Source organism: Diceros bicornis, chromosome 3 (assembly GCF_020826845.1).
Source record: "Diceros bicornis minor isolate mBicDic1 chromosome 3, mDicBic1.mat.cur, whole genome shotgun sequence".
In the NCBI taxonomy this organism is placed as follows: Eukaryota; Metazoa; Chordata; class Mammalia; order Perissodactyla; family Rhinocerotidae; genus Diceros; species Diceros bicornis.
The window spans coordinates 83,794,211-83,816,773 of record NC_080742.1 but is presented as its reverse complement, the minus strand read 5'-3'; the positions used below and the strand labels follow the sequence as shown (position 1 = coordinate 83,816,773).

The 22,563-nt window shown below is 36.0% G+C and overlaps 1 protein-coding gene across 1 annotated transcript; it reads left to right on the top strand.

The window, feature by feature from the left end:
* The first annotated feature begins 10,239 nt into the window (after positions 1-10,239).
* On the top strand, positions 10,240-21,928 carry LOC131400106 (CCR4-NOT transcription complex subunit 4-like). Its single transcript, XM_058534841.1, has 5 exons — positions 10,240-10,253; positions 12,193-12,250; positions 14,814-15,063; positions 16,017-16,514; positions 21,723-21,928. The coding sequence occupies exons 1-5, from the start codon at positions 10,240-10,242 to the stop codon at positions 21,821-21,823; spliced, it is 921 nt and encodes a 306-aa protein (XP_058390824.1). The 3' UTR covers positions 21,824-21,928.
* Positions 21,929-22,563: the final 635 nt, after the last annotated feature.

The following is a 22,563-nucleotide window of genomic DNA, read 5'->3' as shown; positions in this document are numbered from 1 at the left end:
GGAAGAATTAACATAGTTAAAATGGCCATACTTCCTAAAGCCATCTATAGATTCAATGCAATCCCTATCAAAGTTACAATGACATTTGTCACAGAAATAGAACAAAGAATCATAAAATTTACATAGAACAGCAAAAGACCCCAAATAGCCAAAGGAATCCTGAGAAAAAAGAACTGAGCTGGAGGTATCACACTCCCTGATTTCAAAATACACTACAAAGCTGTGGTAACCAAAACAGCATGGTATTGGCACAAAAACAGACACACAGACCGATGGAACAGAATTGAGAGCCCAGAAATAAACCCACACATCTGTGGACAGCTAATTTTTGACAAGGGAACCAAGAGCGTACAATGGAGAAAGGAAAGTCTCTTCAACAAATGGTATTGGGAAAAGTGGACAGCCACATGCAAAAAAAAATGAAAGTAGACCATTACCTTACATCATACACAAAAATTAACTCAAAATGGATTAAAGATTTGAATGTAAGACCTGAAACCAAGAAACGTCTAGAAGAAAACATAGGCAGTATGCTCTTTGATGTCGGTCTTAGCAGCATATTTTCAAGTACCATGTCTGACTGGGCAAGAGAAACAATAGAAAAAATAAACAAATGGGACTATATCAAACTAAAAATCTTCTGCACAGCAAAGGAAACCACCAACAAAACGAAAAGACAACCTAACAATTGGGAGAAGATATTTGCTAACCATATATCTGATAAGGAGTTAATCTCCAAAATATATAAAGAACTCATATATCTCAACAACAAAAAAACTAATAACCCAATTAAAAAATGGGCAAAAGACCTGAACAGGTATTTCTCCAAAGAAGATATACAGATGGCCAACAGGCCCATGAAAAGATTTTCAACATTATTAACTATCAGGGAAATGGAAATCACAACTACAATGAGATCACCTCACTCCCGTCAGAATGGCTATAATTAACAAGACAGGAAACAACAAGTGTTGGAGAGGATGTGGAGAGAAGGGAACTCTCATGCACTGCTGGTGGGAGTGCAAACTGGTGCTGCCACTATGGAAAACAGTATGGAGATTCCTTAGAAAATTAAGAACAGAACTACCATATGATCCAGCTATTCCACTGCAGGATGTTTATCTAAAGAACATGAAAACACGCATGAGTAAAGATACATGCACCCCTGTGTTCATTGCAGGATTATTCACGATAACCAAGACTTGGAAGCAACCTAGGTGCCCATCAAGGGATGAATATATAAAGAAGATGTGGTATATAAACACAATGGCATACTACTCAGCCATAAAAAATGATGAAATCCAGCCATTCGTGACAACATGAATGGACATTGAGGGTATTATGCTAAGGGAAATAAGTCAGACAGAGAAGGTCAAATACTGTATGATCTCGCTCATAAGTAGAAGATAACAACAACAACAAACAAACACATAGAGATTGGATTGGTGGTTACCAGAGGGGAAGGGGGGAGGGAGGAGGGCGAAAGGGATGATTAGGCACATGTGTGTGGTGATGGATTGTAATTAGTCTTTGGGTGGTGAACATGATGTAATCTCTGCAGAAATTGAAGTATAATGATGTACACCTGAAATTAATATAGTGTTATAAACCAATGTTACCACAATAAAAAAAAAAAAGAGTGAGGGAAAAATTAAGACATTCCCAGATAAACAAAAGCTAAGGGAGTTTGTGACCTCTAGACCTGCTCTGTAAGAAAAGCTCAAGGGAGTCCTGTAAGGTGGAATGAATGGACACGAAACAATATCTTGAAGCTGTAGAGAGAAATAAAGATCTCAATAAAGGCAAATCAATGGGCAATTATAAAAGTTAGTATTATTGTAACAGTGGTTTGTAGCTATACTTTTTGTTTTCTATGTGATTTGAGATTAATAATATTAAGGAAAAAAACATATTAGTGTAAAAGCTGATACTACTGTGACTTTGATTGGTAATTCCAAATCTTGTTTTCTACATAATTTAAGAAGCTGTATTTAAAAGAATTATTAGTTTATGTTTTGGGGCATACAATGTTTGAAGATGTAATTTTGTGATGTCAGTAACTGAAAGGGGTGGCAACAGAGCTGTAAAAGAGCAGAGTTTTTGTGTGTTATTGAAGTTGGTGTAAACTTAAATTAGTGTGTCATAACTTTATGATGTTACACGTAATTCTCATAATGACAACAAAGAATATAGCTCTAGGAGATACACAAAAGGAAATGAGAAAGGAATTTAAACATTTGACTACAAAAAATCAACTAAACACAAAAGACGACAATAATGCAGGAATGAGGGACAAAAAAGCTAAAAGGCATATAGAAAACAAACAGCACAATGACATAAGTATCTCCCTCCTTATCAATAATGACTTGAAATGTCAATTAATTCAACTCTCCAATCAAAAGACAGAGAATGGATAAAAACACATGATCCAACTATATGCTGTCTACAAGAGATTCACTTTAGACCCAAAGACACAAACAGGTTGAAAGTGAAAGGATAGAAAAAAAATTCCACGCAAATAGTAATCAAAAGAGAGCAGAGGTGGCTATACCAATATCAGACAAAATAGACTTTAAATCAAAAAGATTACAAGAGACAAAGAAGGACATTATGTATTAATAAAAGGTTCAATACAGCAAGAATATATAACTGTTATAAACATTTACACACTTAATGACAGACCATCAAAATATATGAAGCAAAAGCTGACAAAACTGAAGGGAGAAAAGTTCTACAATAATGGTTGAGATTTTAATAACCCAATCACAATAATGGATAGAACAACCAGACAGAATATAAGCAAGGAAGTAGAGGATTTAAACAACAACAGAAACCAACTAGATCTAACAGACATATACAGAACATTCTACAAAACAACAATGGAATACACATTCTTATCAAGTGCACACGGGACATTTTCCAGTTTAGAGCATATGTTAAGCCACAAATTTAGTGTCAATAGATTTAAAATGATAGATATACCAATATATTTTTGGACCATAATGCGATGAAATATCTTCTCTCACCACAACAGGATGTTAATGAAGAAATAGTTAACAAAAGGAAATCTGAAAAAATCAGAAAATTTTGGAAGTTAAACAACACTTTTAAACAACAAATGGATCAAAGAAGAAATCACAAGGTAAATTAGAAAATACTTAGAGAAAAATGAAAACGAAAACACAACATACCAAAACTTATGCGAAAATCACCCCACTTACATCAATGGATAGATCATCCATACAAAAAGTCGATAAAGAAATAGTGGACTTAAATGAAAAACTGGACGAGATGGACCTAGTAGACATATACAGAGCAATCCATCCAAATACAGCTGAATACACATTCTTCTCAAGCGCACATGGAACATTCTCAAGGATAGACCATATGTTGGGAAACAAAGCAAGCCTCAATAAATTTAAGAAGATTAAAATCATAACAAGCATCTTTTCAGACCACAATGCTATGAAACTGGAAATCAACCGTGAAAAAAAAACTGGGAAAGTGACAAAAATGTGGAGATTGAACAACATGCTACTGAACAACCAATGGATCATTGATGAAATTAAAGGAGAAATCAAAAACTATCTGGAAACAAACAAAAATGAAAATATGCCATACCAAATCATATGGGATGCAGCAAAAGCGGTCCTGAGAGGGAAACTCATACCGATACAAGCCCACCTTAACAAACAAGAAAAAGCCCAAATAAGCAACCTTAAATTACACCTAACAGAACTAGAAAAAGAAGAACAAACAAAGCCCAAAGTCAGCAGAAGGAGAGAAATAATAAAAATCGGACCAGAAATAAATGAAATGGAAACCAAAAACACAGTAGAAAGGATTAATGAAACAAAGAGTTGGTTCTTTGAGAAGATAAAGAAAATTTACAAACCCTTAGCCAGACTTACTAATAAAAAAAGAGAAAAGCCTCAAGTAAATAAAATTAGAAATGAAGAGGAGAAATTACAATGGATACCATGGAAATACAAAGGATTATAAGAGAACACTATGAGAAATTATATGCCAACAAATTGGACAATCTAGAAGAAATGGATAAATTCTGAGACTCATACAACCTCCCAACACTGAACCAAGAAGAAATGGAGAATCTGAATAGACCAATCACAAGTAAAGAGATTGAAATAGTAATCAAAAGTCTCCCAAAAAATAAAAGTCCAGGACCAGATGGCTTCTCTGATGAATTTTACCAAACATTCAAAGAAGATCTAATTCCAATCCTTCTCAAACTATTCCAAAAAATAGAGGAAGATGGAACACTTCCTAAATCATTCTACAAGGTCAACATCACCCTGACACCAAAGCCAGACAAAGACAATACAAAGAAGGAAAATTACAGGCCAATATCGCTGATGAACATAGATGCAAAAATCCTCAACAAAATATTGGCAAACTGAACACAGCAATACATTAAAAAGATCATACACCATGATCAAGTAGGATTTATACCAGGGACACAGGGATGGTTCAACACCTGCAAATCAATCAACGTGATACACCACATCAACAAAACAAAGAATAAAAACCACATGGTCATCTCAATAGACCCAGAAAAGGCATTTGACAAGATACAACATCCACTTATGATAAAAACTCTCAGCAAAATGAGTATAAAGGGAAAATACCTCAACATAATAAAGGCTATTTACGACAAACCCACAGCCAACATCATACACAGTGGGGAAAGATTGAAAGGCATTCCTCTGAGAACAGGAATGAGGCAGGGCTGCCCACCTCACCACTCCTATTCAACATAGTACTGGAGGTTTTTGCCAGAGCAATTAGGCAAGAAAAAGGAATAAATGGAATCCAAACAGGAAACAAAGCAGTGAAACTCTCACTATTTGCAGATGACATGATTTTATATATAGAAAACCCCAATTAATCCATTGGAAAACTATTAGAAATAATGAATAACTACAACAAAGTTGCAGGGAACAAAATCGATCTACAAAAATCAGTTGCCTTTCTGTATGCTAATAACGAACTAACAGAAAGAGAGCTCAAAAAGATAATACCATTTACAATTGCATCAAAAAGAATAAAATATCTAGGAATAAATCTTACCAAGGAGGTGAAAGATCTATACGATGAAAACTACAAAACATTATTGAAAGAAATCGATGATGACATAAAGAAATGGAAAGACATCCCATGCACATGGATTGGAAGAATAAACATAGTTAAAATGTCTATATTACGTAAAGCAATCTACAGATTCAATGCAATCCCAATCAGAATCCCAATGACATTCTTCATGGAAATAGAAAAAAGAATACTAAAATTCATATGGGGCCACAAAAGACCCCGAATAGCTAAAGCAATCCTAAGAAAAAAGAACAAAGCTGGAGGCATCACAATCCCTGACTTCAAAACATACTACAAAACAATAGTAATCAAAACAGCATGGTACTGGTACAAAAACAGACACACAGATCAATGGAACAGAATTGAAAGCCCAGAAATAAAACCACACATATATGGACAGCTAATTTTCAACAAAGGAGCTAAGAACATACAATGGAGAAAGGAAAGTCTCTTCAATAAATGGTGTTGGGAAAACTGGACAGCCACATGCAGAAGAATGAAAGTGGACCATCTGCTATCGCCATTCAAAAAAATGAACTCAAAATGGATCAAAGACCTGAAGATGAGACCTGAAACTATAAAACTCATAGAAGAAAATATAGACAACACACTATTTGACATTGGTCATAAAGGAATCTTTTCAGATGACATGCCTACCCAGACTAGGGAAACTAAAGAAAAAATAAGCAAGTGGGACTTTATCAGATCAAAGAGCTTCTACAAGACAAACAAAATCAGAATCAAGATGAACAGACAACTCACCAGCTGGGAGAAAATATTTGCAAACATATATCTGACAAGGGGTTAATCTCCATAATATATAAAGAACTCATACAACTGAACAACAACAAAAAAAACACAACCTGATCAAAAAATGGGCAGAGGAAATGAACAGACACTTCTCCAAAGAAGATACACAGATGGCCAATAGGCACATGAAAAGATGTTCAACATCACTAATCACCAGGGAAATGCAAATCAAAACAACACTAAGATATATCTCATGCCCGTTAGAATGGCTATAATCACCAAGACAAAAAACAACAAATTTCGGAGAGGATGTGGAGAAACAGGAACCCTCATACACAGCTGGTGGGAATGCAAACTGGTGCAGCCTCTATGGAAAACGGTATGGAGATTCCTCAAAGAATTAAAAATAGAAATACCCTATGATCCAGCTATCCCACTACTGGGAATCTATTCAACGAACCTGAAATCAACAATCCAAAGAGGCTTATGCACCCCTATGTTCACTGCAGCATTATTCACTATAGCCAAGAAGTGGAAGCAAACTAAGTGTCCCACAACTGATGATTGGATCAAGAAGATGTGGTATATATACAATGGAATACTACTCAGCCATAAAAAAAGACAAGATCATCCCATTTGCAACAACATGGATGGGCCTGGAGGGCATTATGTTAAGTGAAATAAGCCAGCAAGAGAAAGACAAACACTGTATGATCTCACTCATATGTGGAATATAAACCAACACATGGACAGAGAAAACTGTATTGTGGTTACCAAGGGCTATGGGGGTGGGCACAAGGTGTGAAGGGAGACATATATATGGTGATGGACAAATAAAAATGTACAATGCAAAATTTCACAATGTTATAAACTCTTAAAACATGAATACAAAAAAAAACTTATGCAAAACAGCAAAAGTGATGCTAAGGGGGAAATAGATAGCTGTAAATCCTTACATTGTAAAATAAGGATGATCCCAAGTCAATAATCTAACTTTAGAACTTGAGAATTAGAAAAAGAAAAACAAACTAAATGCAAAGCTTGCAGAAGGGAGGAAATAATAAAGATTAGAGCAGAGAGAAATGAAATAGAAAATAGAAAAAGAGCAGAGAAAACTGATGAAACTAAAAGTTGGTTTTTCAAAAAGATCAACAAAGTTGACAAACTTTTAGCTAGACAGACTACAAAAAATAGAGAAAAGCCTCAAATTACTAAAACCAGAAATAAAAACTACCCAGAAATAAAAAGGATTACCAGAGAGTACCGTAAACAGTTGTAGGTCAACAAATTGGATAACCTAGATGAGATGGGACAAAATCCCAATGGAAAAAATCTACCAAGACTGTATCACAAAGAAATAGAACATCTGAAGAGATGTGTAGGGCCGGCTCCGTGGCTTAGCGGTTAAGTGCGCGCGCTCTGATGCTGGCGGCCCGGGTTCGGATCCTGGGCGCGGCCCAAGGCACCACTTCTCCGTCCAACCCGAGGCCGAGTCCCATGTACAGCAACTAGAAGGATGTGAACCTATGACATACAACTATCTACTGGGGCTTTGGGGGGAAAAAAATGAATAAATAAAATCTTTAAAAAAAAAAAAGAGATGTGTAAATAGTAAGGAGATTGAATCGGTAATAAAAAAATCTCCCAGCAAAGAAAAGCCATGGACCCAATGGCTTGACTGGTGAATTTTAACACACATTTAAAGAAGAACTTATACCAGTCTTTCTCAATCTTTTCTCAAAAAATTGAAGAGGAGGGAATGCTTCCTAACTCATTTTGTGAGGCCAGCATTACCCTGATACCAAACCCAGACAAAAGACTCTGAGAAAAGAAAACTACAGACCAATATCTCTTATGAACAGTGATGCAAAATCCTTAACCAAATACTAGCCAACAATTCAGCAGCATATTAAAAGGATTCTATACTGTGACCAAGTGGGATTTATTTCTGGGATGCAAAAATGGTCTAACATATGAAAATCAATCTGTGTAATACGTCACATCAACAGAATGTATGATATACCACATGATCATCTAAACCAATGCAGAAAAAGCATTTGAGAAAATTCAATGCCCTCTCATGATAAAAACAACCTAGGAATGGAAAGAAACTACCTCAAAATAATAAAAGCCATATATGACAAACTCACAGTAAACATCATACTCAGTGGTGGAAGACTGAAAGCTTTTTCTCTAAGATGAGGAACAAGGCAAGGAGGCCTGTTTTCACCTCTTCTCTTCAACATAGTACTGGAGGTGCTAGCCATAACAATTAGCTAAGAAAAAGAAAAAGCATCCAAATTGGAAAAGAAGTAAAATTATCTCTGTTTGCAGGTGATAAGATCTTATATATAGACAATCCTAAAGATTACACATACACAAAAATCCTGTTAGAACTAACAAATGAATTCAGCAGTATAGCAGGATACAAAGTCAACACAAATACCTGTTGCATTTCTATATAAGAAGAATCTGAAAAGGAAGTTACAGAAACAATTTCATTCACAATAGCATGAAAAAGAATAAAATATTTAGGAATTAACTGAAAAGGAAGTGAAAAACTTGTACAATGAAAACTACAAAACATTGTGGAAAGAAATTAAAGGTGGAAATAAAAGGAAACACATCCCGTATTCAAGGATTGGAAGACTTAATATTATTAAAATGTCAATTCTACCCAAAGTTATCTACAGAGTCAAAGCAATCCTTATCAAAATCCCAATGATTTTTTTTTGCAGATAAAAAAACCCATCCTAAAATTCACATGTAATCTTGAGGCACCCCAAATAGCCAAAACAATCTTGAAAAAGAACAAAAAAACTGGAGGACCCACACTTTCTGATTTCAAAATTTACTGCAAAGCTACAATAATCAAAACAGTGTGGTATTGGCATATAGACAGACATAAAGACCAATGGAATAGAATAGAGAGCCCAGAAATAAACGATCACATATAGGGTCAAATGATTTTTGACCAGAGTGCCATGACCATTCAATGGACAAAGGACAGTCTTTTCAACAAATAGTACTGGGAAAACTGGATATCCACCTGCAAAAGAATGCAGTTGTGGGGCTGGCCCGGTGGCATAGTGCTTAAGTTTGGTGTGCCCCACTTCAGTGGCCTGAGTCTGCGGGATCTGATCTTGAGCATGGACCTACACCACTCATTAAGCCATGCTGTGGTGGCAACCCATATACAAAATAGAGGAAGATTGGCACAGATGTTAGCCCAGGGCCATTCTTCCTCACCAAAAAGAAAAAAAAAAACCCAAAAAAACAAAACAGGAATGAAGTTGGATCCTTAGCTAATGCCATATCAAAAATTAATTCAAAAGGGATCATTGACCTAAATATAAGGCCTAAAACAATAAAATCTTTTTTAAAAGAAAACATAAGACAAAAGTTCATGACATTGGATTTGGCAATGATTTTTTGAATATGACACCAAAGTCACAGATAAAAGAAAAAATAGACAAAGTGGACTTCATGAAAATTTTAAAATTTTGTACATCAAAAGACACTACCCACAGAGTAAAAAGGCAACACACAGAATGGGAGAAAATATTTGCAAATCATACATCTGATAAGAGATTAATATCTAGAATATATAGAGAACTCCTAAAACTCAACATCAGAAAAATCAAACAACACGATTCAAAAATGGGCAAAGAACTTGAATAAATATTTCCCCAGAGAAGATATATGAATGGTCAATAAGCACATGAAAAGATGCTCAGCATCACTAATTATTAGGGAAATGCAAATCAAAACTGGAATGAGACACCATTCACACCCATTAGGATGGCTGCTATCCAACGAGCAATAAGTGTTGGCAAGGATCTGGAGAAGTTGGAACTCTTGAGCACTGTTGGTGGGAACATAAAATGGTTTAGCTGCTGTGGAAAACAGTTTGGCGGTTCCTCAAAAAATTAAAAATAGAATTACCATATGATCCAGCAATTCCACTTCTGGGTATACACCTAAAAGAATTGAAAGCAGGATTTCAAAGAGATATTCGTATGGTTAGGTTTTATACCAGCATTATTCACAATAGTTAAAGCGTTCATGGATGAATGGGCAAGCAAAGTGTGGCATATACATACAAAGAGATATTATTCAGCCTTTAAAAGGAAGGAAATTCTGCCATATGTTACTTCATGGATGAACTTGGAGGAGATTATTGCTTGTGAAATAAGCCAGTCACAAAAAGACAAATACTCTACGATTCCACTTATACGAGATACTTAGAGCAGTCAAAATCATAAAGACAGAAAATATAATGGTGGATGCTAGGGGGAGGGGAAAATAGGGAGTTATCGTTTAGTGGGTATAGAGTTTCAGTTTTACAGAATGAAAGAGTCATGTGGATGGACAGTCGTGATGGTTGCACAACAGTGTGAACATATTTAATATGACTCAGCTGTGCACTTAAAAATGGTTAAGATGGTAAATTTTATGTTAACCGTACTTTACCACAATAAGAAAATTTTTGTAAAATATTGCAAGTTTATGTCAGATTATCTGTATTATGTTCCAGTCCGTCTTCATGTTACCACCAAATTATACTTTCTAAAACACTGCTTTGTTTATGTCATTTCTGTGCTCAAAAATTTACATTGGCCTCTGATGTCTGGCCTTAGTCTATCTTTCTCTCCTGACCTCTCTTTGTTGCTAAAATCATTCTACATGTTAACTAAACTAATTACTTAACTTTCCCCCAACCCTATCTGCAACGTTTTGATTCTTGGTATACCTGCTCTACCCTCCTTTAATGCTTTTCTTTCCCTTTTTTCCTTCTCCCAATGTGTAAATCTTTTTAAGGACCTACTGAAATTTGAACTCCTCTAGGAAACATCCATTAATTGCGCCACTTGTTGTGACTTCTGTTTCTCCTAAAAACCTATGGCATTCATTGCTTAAACAATTCGTTGAATAGTTGGCATTGGCTGATATTTGTTGTTGTGAACTTGTCTTATTTCCTGAATATCTCTAAACTTAGTGGGCTCAGAGCTATATCTTATAATTATTTGTATTAGTCAGTTGACTTAATAACATGAGTTGATTTATTGATATTTTGTGAATAATAGGTAAAGACGCTCTTCAAGTAAATTTCACCCCTATTTGTCAAATTCAAGAGCATCTGGCAATGTTTCCGCAGAAGATACACTTGTTACTCAGATGAGATACTAGATTTTGTTCAATTTTTCTAGAGCAATTAAATGCGGTTTCAGTAAGTCATCTGCTTGTAAGGTGACTTTGTATATATTTCCAGGCAATAAAATAATTTTGAGAAATTTGGAATCTTAAATTTTTTTTTTTTTTTTTAGTATTTGGGTATTAATACTTTTGTTTACATGTTGCTTAAACAAAGTTAGTTAGAGAAATGGTTCACCAGGTCAGTGTTGAAATGGTTATAAAGATTTTGTTTTAAGTCAGATGAGTTAAAATGGACTTGCAGTTAGCAATTCTGTGTTACTTTACTGTGGTAGTGCATTTTCTCTATGCAGAAGTCAAGATCTAATGTTTTTATTTGAGTCAATAGTTTCCACAAAAGTTTGTTTCTGTTAGACTTGTGTGTGTGTGTGTGTGTGTGTGTGTGTACACACATGCATTTACCTTCCCTAGGGTTATGATTAGAATATTGAAGTATTAAAAGAAATTTATTGCTCTTAAGAACCTGTAGAAAATATTTCAATAACTTTTATGCCCTTCTGTCCAACATCTAGAAAAATGAGTGAGTATTATTTCAAGAATTTTTTTTTTGTGTGAGGAGATCAGCCCTGTGCTAACATCTGCCAATCCTCCTCTTTTTTTTCTGAGGAAGACTGGCCCTGGGCTAACATCCGTGCCCATCTTTCTCCACTTTATATGAGACGCCCCCACAGCATGGCCTGACAAGCGGTGCATCGGTGAGCGCCGGGCGAACCCCGGGCCACAGCGGAGCGCGTGCACTTAACCACTTGCGCTACCAGGCCGGCCCCTATTTCAAGAATTTTAATGAAGAATGTGTCTATCACATGCACAAAACTAAATAGCGGATTCACTTTTGACCTATTAATTAGAGTAGTATCTTTGAAGCAGTACCTTTTTCTTTCCAGCTATTATATCACCCATTGTTTTAGAGAATCTAACTAGATTCTACGTTCCTCAACGTTAGGGATTTCATCTTACACTTGTTTGTGTCCTCATCGTCTCACCTAAGGTCTTACATCAGAGTGCTTCAATAAATATTAAGATGATAAAATGTCTATTTTTCTTATTTTGGGGGAGTTTGTTTTTATTGTGGGAGAATGACCTTACTCTGATTTTATTCGATTTGTTTTCTTTTTACAGCCCCATTGACAAGCCTTCAGATTCTCTCAGTATAGGGAATGGCGATAATTCCCAGCAGGTAAGATTTTGATACTATATCACTTCATTTATATGCCATCCCCTGAAAACAAGGTATTCTATGCAACAGAATACCCTAGATAGTGAAAAATACTTTACTGAAACAATTTAAAGACAATTTTAATGAACATCTTTGTTAATTGTATTACAATTAGCCTTCTTTTCCTCCACAGGATATATAGAGCATAATTTAACCCTTTCTTGATGACTCAGAATTACGATGATGACCATATATTATTATATTGTGCGCTAGTACATCAGTGTCCTGAGAGTTTGCTGGTATTATTGGTCTTTTTGACCCTCTACCAAGTGGTCCCAGATGAACATGACTTCTGGGTTCTTGATTTTAAGCGTTGTTTCTCCGCCATGTGCTCCCCTGTCCCTTGCTGTCAGCTTTAATTTTCCATGTCTCTCAGTGTACTTGCACCAGAGGTTTTCCCCTTTCCCCCAAATGATAAACCAAATAGTTAATTTCAAAGTTGCATCTAAATGATACTGAGTGAGGTCGTGATTTTTAGAACATGCTTTGTATCCTCTTGTCTAGTTGCCAGCTTTGCACTGCTTCAGTTTCTGTACATCTTCTTACATTGGCAAAAAAAAATGTAGTTCTAATCTCTTCCATAAAGAATGACCAGTTTCCTACAGTGTTTGTGAGAAGGTTAGAGATCTAAAGTACAGTCCTTTTCCAATCTTTTTGCTCACAAATTCCATAAAAGAATTTGAAAAATATGTTTATCCTCTTGTATATTTTAGGTTAACATTAAAGTGTCTTTCATGATAAGTTAAAAATAGTTGCAAAGGATGTAATTTTCAGCATATTGCCAATATTGGTACTTTTAAGTAAAAACACTACATTGCTTTTCAATAAGTATCTAAGAAATGTAAATATTAGAAAGTTTTGTTACTCCATCATCCACTAAAAAAAATACACAAGCTCTCCTTTAACATTCAGGAAATTTACATCATTCCTTTAACTCCTTGAACTCATTTTTCTAGTTCCACTGCCAGTACAGAATTTTATCTTAAAGCAATATGGGTTATGCTTGACAGGCATATACTTCTCTCAAATGAAAATAGAAATATAAATTTTGAATAAAAAATAAAAATATTTTTGCTGGCACAAGGCTTTGAATGCCAAATTTCTTTCTTCTGAGTTTTTATTTGTAGTATTGATTTGGTCAAAGCAAATGCCATCCCCTGAAATATAAGTATAGATTTTGATAAAAATTAATTATTAAACATAAACACTAAACTTACATTGGAAATTCTTCTCTTAATGAGATAGATAGGACCACTTTAGAATTAGTTTTCAAGTATCCCTAGATGAATATTACCTGTTGGTAGAAGGAGACAAGATTCAGCAGCAATTCTAGTCATGATTTTCATTTTTCTAAATGTAAGTGCTGAGACATCTTGTTCATATAAATAAGTAGATGCAAGAAGGAGTATTACATCAGTATTGAAACTGAGAACTGAGGAGTTAAAAAAATCTTCCCTGGAGCAAAAACTTTAAGATAAGCTTTGCTAACTGCAGCTGTGCATATTCAACATAATCAACTGTTGTTCAAAACTAACCAAGTCTTTCTGTCCCTCCTTAGTATATGAGTGAGCTGTCTTTCCCAGGAAATCAAGGTCCAGGCGTCAAGATTCAGCTTCACAAGGCTGAACTCAGACTGAAGGAAGATAAAAACTAACCAGAAAAGTCCAGACAGTCAAGGAAAAAGAAATTCAGTCTTCAAGGCCAAATGCAGGCTGGTGGGAAGGCACCAATGAGCAAGGCCACATGCTCCGCCTCGCCTACCTAAAACCCCAGCACATGCTCTCCCTCTCCTACCTAAAACCTGAGATAAAAACACCTACCTTCTTCCCTTCAAGGAGGTGGATCTGAGTCTAACTCCCATCTCCTTATCTGGCTGCCTTTCGATAGTAAAACTCTTTCTTTGCCACAAGCCTAATGTTTCAGTTATGGGCCCTCCTGTGTGGTGGGTAAATGAGCCTGTGTTTGTGTTTGGTAACAAGATCACTCAAATCTTTGAACTCCTAAATTAAATACCTAGAATCATATAAAAATTTACCATGAAAATGATTTTTAATGATGTTTTTGAAATAATTTGATTAGATCTCTCTTCCATTTTGTTCAAAACTAAAGTACTGGGAATTACCCACTTTACAAAAGAATGTAGTCAGAGGCAGTCATTCTCTCATCACCATTCTGAGTATTTCTAATACATTTTTTTTTGGCTCACAGAAAGTTTTCACTCTTGGGCAAAATACCATAGTTAGATCCCAGAGAGTAAGAAGTATTGTTTTCTTTGCAAAGTGAGAGAGGATAGGTTGTAAAGGAGAGGACACTGGCTTAGTCTTTTCAGGAGAATCAATTTTAGAAAAGAGTACATATGTAAGCTGATGGATTTTCTGAAAATTCATGCTCATAAAAAAGTCCTCAAGTACTCCAGTTTGAAGACTGCTGTTCTGATACCCTTAGTTGCAAGCCTTTCTAATGGTGGCCTATTAAAATGTATCCACTTGTATTGATCTTTCTTTTCTTTTCCTGTTTTGTTCAGATATCTAACAGTGATACACCTTCACCACCACCTGGTTTATCCAAATCCAATCTAGTCATCCCTATCAGTTCATCCAATCACAGTGCACGGTCTCCTTTTGAAGGGGCAGCTACTGAGTCACAGTCGTTATTCTCAGACAACTTTCACCATCCCAACCCTATCCCAAGTGGGCTTCCTCCTTTCCCCAGCTCCCCACAGACATCCAGTGACTGGCCTACAGCACCAGAGCCACAGACCCTCTTCACATCAGGTATGTAACAGTACTGCCGCGTGTTGGTAGTTATGCTCAGCCTAACCTGAGACCCTCGGTGCGTATGTTTTTACCCTTTTTTTCCCACCTGCTTTTTCATAAAAATGTAAGCATTTCAACTGCATGGAATTGGATGGTTACCTAAACTGTTGTATGACCTAGAACTTACTATGTTAACAGACAGATTTCTCCAGAGATCAAGGGTTAGGTCATTTTCCTGATAATAAAACACTTATTCCTCTAGGAAGTATTAAGGACTTACATTTTTAATCAGATTCGTGTTTGTATAGTTATATTTAAGATTTTTTTCCCCCAGCTGACAAAGAGGTAATTAATATGAAAACTTCAATTTTGGCATTTTTGAGCCATTTTCATTTTTATTCATTGTAAGTTCTCTTAATGTGAAGGTTGGCATAAAATTAACGTTGACAATAGCACCTATGGAGCAGAAAACTTTAAAAAACTGTAAAGATTAAATAGATATATTTTCATTAAATTACATTATTTTTTCTTAGCAGTATATAAAGCATATATTCAAAATTATTTATACTTTATATTTGATAATACAATAAAAAATAAACTTTACTAGTTGAATTCTGTTGCATCATATTTCCTATTACTTTATTTCATTTAAGTGACTTATTCTGGGTTTTGATTATGAATGGTTGAGAGTATGTTTTGAGCATCAAGTCCTTTTCTTTGATTAGCGATGAAAATCAGTCTATATCATTCAGATTTTGAAGTTAGTAACTTAAGAATGAAATCATTGCTAGAAGTATACAAGGCCTTTTGTAATTTGATAATCTTAATGTGCTAACAAATCATACAGATTTTGCATATATGCGACTTTATCTTGTCATGTGACATGTTTAACTTAAGCTATTATGGATACTCATTAAGTATGAAAATGACCTTATATATTTTAAATTCATCACGAGTTTTCTTCCCAACAGAAACAATCCCAGTATCATCCTCTACAGACTGGCAAGCAGCATTTGGCTTTGGTTCTTCTAAACAACCAGAGGATGACTTGGGTTTTGATCCCTTTGATGTCACTCGAAAAGCCTTAGCAGACCTGATTGAAAAGGAGCTATCAGTCCAAGACCAGCCTTCCCTTTCGCCCACATCTCTTCAGAACTCCTCTTCACACACTACAACCGCCAAAGGTCCAGGCTCTGGATTCCTGCATCCTGCTGCACCCACAAATGCCAACTCTCTCAATAGTACCTTTTCAGTCTTGCCACAGAGGTTCCCTCAGTTTCAACAGCACCGAGTGGTTTATAATTCATTCAATTTTCCAGGCCAGGCAGCCTGCTATCCTTGGATGCCCTTTCCACGCAATAGCATCATGCACTTGAACCACACAGCAAACCCCGCCTCAAATAGTAATTTCTTGGACTTGAATCTCCCACCACAGCACAACACAGGTCTGGGAGGGATTCATATAGCAGGTAGGTTCACGTATAGCCTTTGAGAATTTGTGAATAACTCCTGTCTTCAGGTTGTTGGGTGGGTAGGGAGGGTACAACTGAATAACAGAGAGTACTTATCACTAGTCTTGGAAATTTCTATGGGGAAAATAATTAAAATTCTTACCATAATCAAAAAAATTTTAATTGGATGGATGCTTGTAATATTGAGCTTTATGAGGATGGTGGAGTATTATACCTAGTTAGTGCTTGGAAGCATTTCACTTTATAGGATAGTTACCAAACTTTCATATGGCATATAAATGCAAAAAGAAAAAAAATGGGCTCTGAAATTATAGTAGTATAAAGTCCGACACCATGGTAAAAATTCTGATTATGCATTCTAAAAGTAAACTGGTTCAAAAAAATATTTTAAAGATGGAAAATAGTGTGAGCATGAGGGATAAAGCCCCTCTCTAACTACTCTTGGCAATTACTTATTTTGACTGATACACACACATACGCACACATATGAAAACTATGCTGTATGTTACTAAAGTACTTAATAGTTGAGAACTCTCATTATTAATGTTCCACAGACATATCATATGTGCATAAGTATACTTTCCATGAAAAAGAAATTGTGCAAGGAGAGACATTTTCCCTCTTGGTCTGTTATGTTTTTATTTCTGTGGGAAATATTAAGTTTCTGTAAGTGATGCCAGAATATTTCTGGTTTTGAACTGCTACTCTTGAAGGTTTCAGAACTTTTTGGTTTTAAGGCCCAATATAACATTTTTTAGATCGAGTGACTTAATAAATAAAGGAATCATTCTTATTAATAGTTTTTTCATTTAATTTGGTCTTTAGAGATGATTGGTAAAAAAGAGAGTTTGTTCCTATCCTGATTCTCTCGAGTAGAATAAAGTAGTTCCTCAGTCGGTAACATAATTCATAAAATGTATTTTTATCCTTTGTCATGGCCTTTAAGATATGGCGTGGCACAGCATTATTGTAATGATGTACTATTACCAGCAAGGAGTTTGTTCATCTGTTTTTAGCAAGGTCGATAGATGAATTTACAGAGATTCATCAAAATTCTTTGGCCCCATTTCCTTTGTGACAAACAACATTTCATTTTCAAGACAAGTAGGTGGGTAAGGAGAGTATGGTTTGTGGCTGTTGGTACAATGAAGTGAACAGTGGATACAGTGAAGTTAATATTCATAAGCACGATAGCACCTAATGTAGTGGTTTGCACATCAGTGGGACTCATGATATTTCTTCATTTGATTACGGTAGCTAGTAGGTAATCCAGAGTGACATTTTTCAATCCTCTCCTTCTACATGATATTCACTTAGGAAACATGAAGTGTTCAGTTCCCGGTACTCCTTTTTTTGTTCTAATCAAGAAAGTATATTAGAGTGTAATTTTGTTTTGTTTTAATCATTTAGAAATGTGGCATTTTAATTACTAGTAATGTATCTCACAACTGTTTATAACATTAAAACTTAAAGTTAAGTTCCCCTAAATGTTCTAAATATTTAAAAATAAAATATTACAGGCCGGCCCGGTGGCGTGGGAGTTAAGTGCGCATGCTCTGCTGTGGTGGCCTGGGGTTTGGATCCCGGGTGCGCACCAACTCACTGCTTGTCAAGCCATGCTGTGGTGATGTCCCATATAAAGTAGAGGAAGATGGGCATGGATGTCAGCCCGGGGCCAATCTTCCTCAGCAAAGAGAGGAGGATTGGCAACAGATGTTAGCTCAGGGATGATCTTCCTCACACAAAAAATAACCAAATAGACAAACAAACAAATAAATTAATTAATTAAACCAATTACAATGACTATTTGGGTTCCTATTTGTCCAACAATGAACTAGGTCCTGTGGGTAATACAAAAGAAGTATAAAATATGGATACTATTTTCAGGTACTTCACAGTGTAGTTGAAGAGATAAAATCAGATTGTGTATGAAAGTGGTAACTATATAATACTGGAATCTGAGAGACATCAGTGGAGCCTGTAATTGTTGGGCAGGCTTCACTGAAGAAGTAGGGATTGATCTATAGTATAGTATCTTGGATTTGAGTTAGCAGGAGGGAGAGGGAAAGACCTTTATGTTGATGCAAACTCCTGACTAAAGGCATAGGGGCAGAGATTAGTATGTCGTCACATTAAGAAGCAACAGAACTGCCTTCTATGATAGGACGTGATGCATGTATTGTCTGGATAGAATGGATGAGAAGATGGGGAGATCTGACAGCGAGGCAAAACAGTGTGGACTGATCTGATAGGAAGGAGGGTGTCTTTGCGGAACTCTAGTTCTTAGCTGTCTTCATTCTGTACTTTTGGCTTATACTTGACCATCTTTGATAAACTATCTGTTCTTGCAATTTCATAGTTATCATATTGTCCATTACACAAAAAGAGCAGTTTTAACCCAAATATTTCAAGCCAGTAGATATTCTGGAAATGCCACAGTGCATAATGAGTAATCACTGACTTGTAAGGTTAGTTGTCCTCATGTTAGTCGTTTGAAATCTTCACCTAAAGTAGATACTTTATGAAAAAATGTGGCATTAAATTACGATCCTATCTTTGTGGGCTTTTCTTTTTCTTTAACATATATTCAACTATAGTGCATTAAATATATTTTCCCCCAGAAATTCTAATAATGAAGTCACCAACTGTAGGTTCTGAATCATTGTTGTATTTTGTGGGAGGTGGGGAGAGTTTGTTATTTCAGATTTTCGGTTCTCACCTATGTATACTTGCTTGGTATTTAAATGGTGACATGATTAAGCTTATTATTAGATTATTTTTAAGGCTCTGATGACTAGAGAAATATTAGTTTTAATGTACCAAAATACTTAAAATTGTTATCAAGAGTTACACAGAATCCTCTTGTGGCCTATCAATATTTGGCAGATACCCCATAAAGCTGAATGGGCTAAACCCCCAAACAGAATAATAGTATAATTGTAACCAGATGACTTAAGATTTTAGTGACAGTTAGAAATGACAAAAAGTGAAATTCTGGAAAACTTACATCTTAACGGTGTCTCAATTGAAGAAATTTACTACCTAGGCGATAGCCGCCTTCCCCACCCCTAGTGGTAACACAGTTGTTCTTGAGTTGAACTGTTGAAATAGGTTCACTTTGTAGCCTCCAGTGATTATCATGGCATCTTACACAGGGCAGCTGTTCATTAAGTGCCTCATAATGGGGAGTCCTTACTGTCTCAGGTAGACCTGCCACTTTAAGATACGCTTAGACAGTATTCAACACTGGAAGAGTCATGTAGATTTAGACATGTAGAGCAAGACAGGGTTCTGACCTTTAGGAGCAGATACTCAGAGGTGTCAGTCACCTACATATCATACAGATACCACGTCAACATTGATTATATATTTGTATTTAAATTTTTAGTTTTGACATGTTTTAGTTAATTATTAAAAATTGCTATATCTGAAACCTATCATGGGAAGGACATTTGCCAGAGGTTTGACAGGAATGCAGCTTCTGTTTCCTTTGCCTAATTGAAAACACTTTTGTGTTTAAAATTTATTTCCTTAATTAGGCTAAGCCTTTTTAGTAGCATCTTCTTGGCTGCACATGTGATTTGCTAAGTTTAGAAGGAGTTTTGAAATAAATATTCTTGGGGGAAAACTTTGATTAGTGGGCAGTCATAGTAGGTCCATTCAGATCTTTTTTATTATTGGAACATTGTGTTTTTGTTTTAAAAGTGACTTTTCTTGTCCTAAAAAGTGACTTATCTTGTCCAACTCTGTCATTCTAGGAATGGCAAAGCTGTGTTCCAGAAAGGTTAAAGGTCACACATTCAATTAGTAGTAGTTAGGATAAGAATGCAGATCCCTAATTCAGTAACTGAAATGGTTTTCCACTACAACGTTGGTGCTCTCCTCCATGAATGAAGATCACCAGCATGTACTTGAGCTTGGCTTTCTTCCCATAGTACTTGCTTTTGCTCTTACACACTTGCAGGTCCCTTTTATTCCCTTTATTCTCCCCTATTTGTGAGACAGTTGGCCCAGCTCGGGGATGTGGCCTATTCTTACTAAATAGAATGAAGTTTATTGACTTGGTGAAAATTATTCTCTTGCTTAGTCCTCATCAGTACCATGTTCTCACCAAGAACTCTAGTCTAAAATTTCCTTTATACACCCTCCTTGCTATGTACTTGAGGTTTATAGAATCTTTGCCAATTTACAGGAAAAGTATGAAATAACCTGTTTGAAAGTCTTTTTCTTCACATCGACAGTTAAGCTATCTTTCCAAATGTAACTTTGCAGATTTGTGATTCAAAGAACTCTCTGACAAGATGTTTTTATTTCATAACACTAACAATTATTTGGAGAACAAATAATAGTAAGTCTAAGACAATAAACATTGTTGTATCAAGATATACTTAGAAAAATATTTGAAACTATTTAGGATTCAATTTTTTTTCATGTTTTTATTCAAATTTTACTCATGAAAGGGCATTTTTCTTTAAATTCTCTTTGTTTCTGATTTAGCTATTTTAACAGTGACTTGACTGAATCTTGAGTCATGTGTGAAACAGGTCACTTGTAGTCAAATAATTATAATTAAGAGAACTGATCTCATTTTATGTATAGTTCTCTGACCTGGAAGTAGTCACCTCACTTTCAGTCAATTGGATCATTGTATTGTTAGCGTTTCACTATTTTTCAATTACTTAAAAAGTATTGAGCTTTCAGATGCTACATGGTAATATCCTAAATTAATATTTATGTCCTTTTATTTCTCTTTTATAAACATAATTTCTGCTTTTAAAACATGGATTTGTCATTTTCCCTTTTAAAAGTCACATTTTTACTTCTGTGAATGTAGTTTTAATTTTTTCATAAAATACTGCTTACTATTAGGAGTATCAGGATTTATAAGGGGTCCAGTTGGCTTGGAAGAGAATGGCTTTCCTGGTCTCTTTTTTTTTCTTTTTGTTTATTTATAATCCTAAATCTTTTATATTTGTTCTTATACCTAACATAGAATTAAAATTAAGGGTGTGTTTAGAGTGTAACTACTTTCTGGGTACTTGATAAGTTTATATTCCAAATTTCATGTCTTGTTTCACATCAGATTCCAACCGTTAAGCATGTATTTTATATATGTATCAGTATTCCAAATATTGCAATCACTTTTAAAGGGACTGTTAACAAATCTAGTCACCCGTAACTAGACCATGACTGACTTTTTCACAGGGGAAGAAGAAGTGAAGGTTTCGACCATGCCACTGTCAGCCTCTTCCCATTCATTACAACAAGAACAGCAGCCTACAAGTCTCCACACTACTGTGGCCTGACAACAGAACTGAGAGGAGAGGATTAGACTCTGGGGTGCTTGCATGGGCAGCTGGATTTTTGCATGATTCCTTTCTGATTTTGCATTTAATGTATACACACCCAAAAGAGCCAATATAAACATTCCTCATGCCTACAACTAGTGTGTTACCTCACAGTTCCTAAAGTATTTCTTTATTAGGCCTTTAACACAAGTTATTAGCATAATAATTTTGGCATTTTTCTCATGAGTGATACTATTTTAAGTAGCATAAACTTGTAGTACTAATTAAGATCCCAGAGGAGATTAGCTAGAATTGCTACCTAGCAGCCCCGTACATGTGCATGAACACTCTCCTGGCTGGCACGAGCACCCATAGTACTGCTGTGGCCCCAAGGATGGAAGTGCACTTCAGCTAAACTGTGGGAACAGGTAGCAGCAGCCCTGAGCCCCCATGTGATCACTTTCCCACCTAGCAGAAGAGCCCACAGTGCCACTGCAGTGTCAAGGAGTGGCCCAGGGTTGGGCCCTGTGAGGAAGACCCACCCATGAAGAACAGCAGCCAGTGGGACCCTAAGAGGCTGCAGTGGATCTATGTGCCTGGGCAAATGATTTCCTGGCTGGTGCGAGCACCCATAGTACCACTGGGGCCCTGAAGGTGGGAGTGCACCTCGGTGTGACTGTGGGAGTAGGTGGCGGCAGCCCTGAGCCCTTGTGTGATCACTTTCCCATCCAGTGAAAGAGCCCACAGTGCCGCTGCAG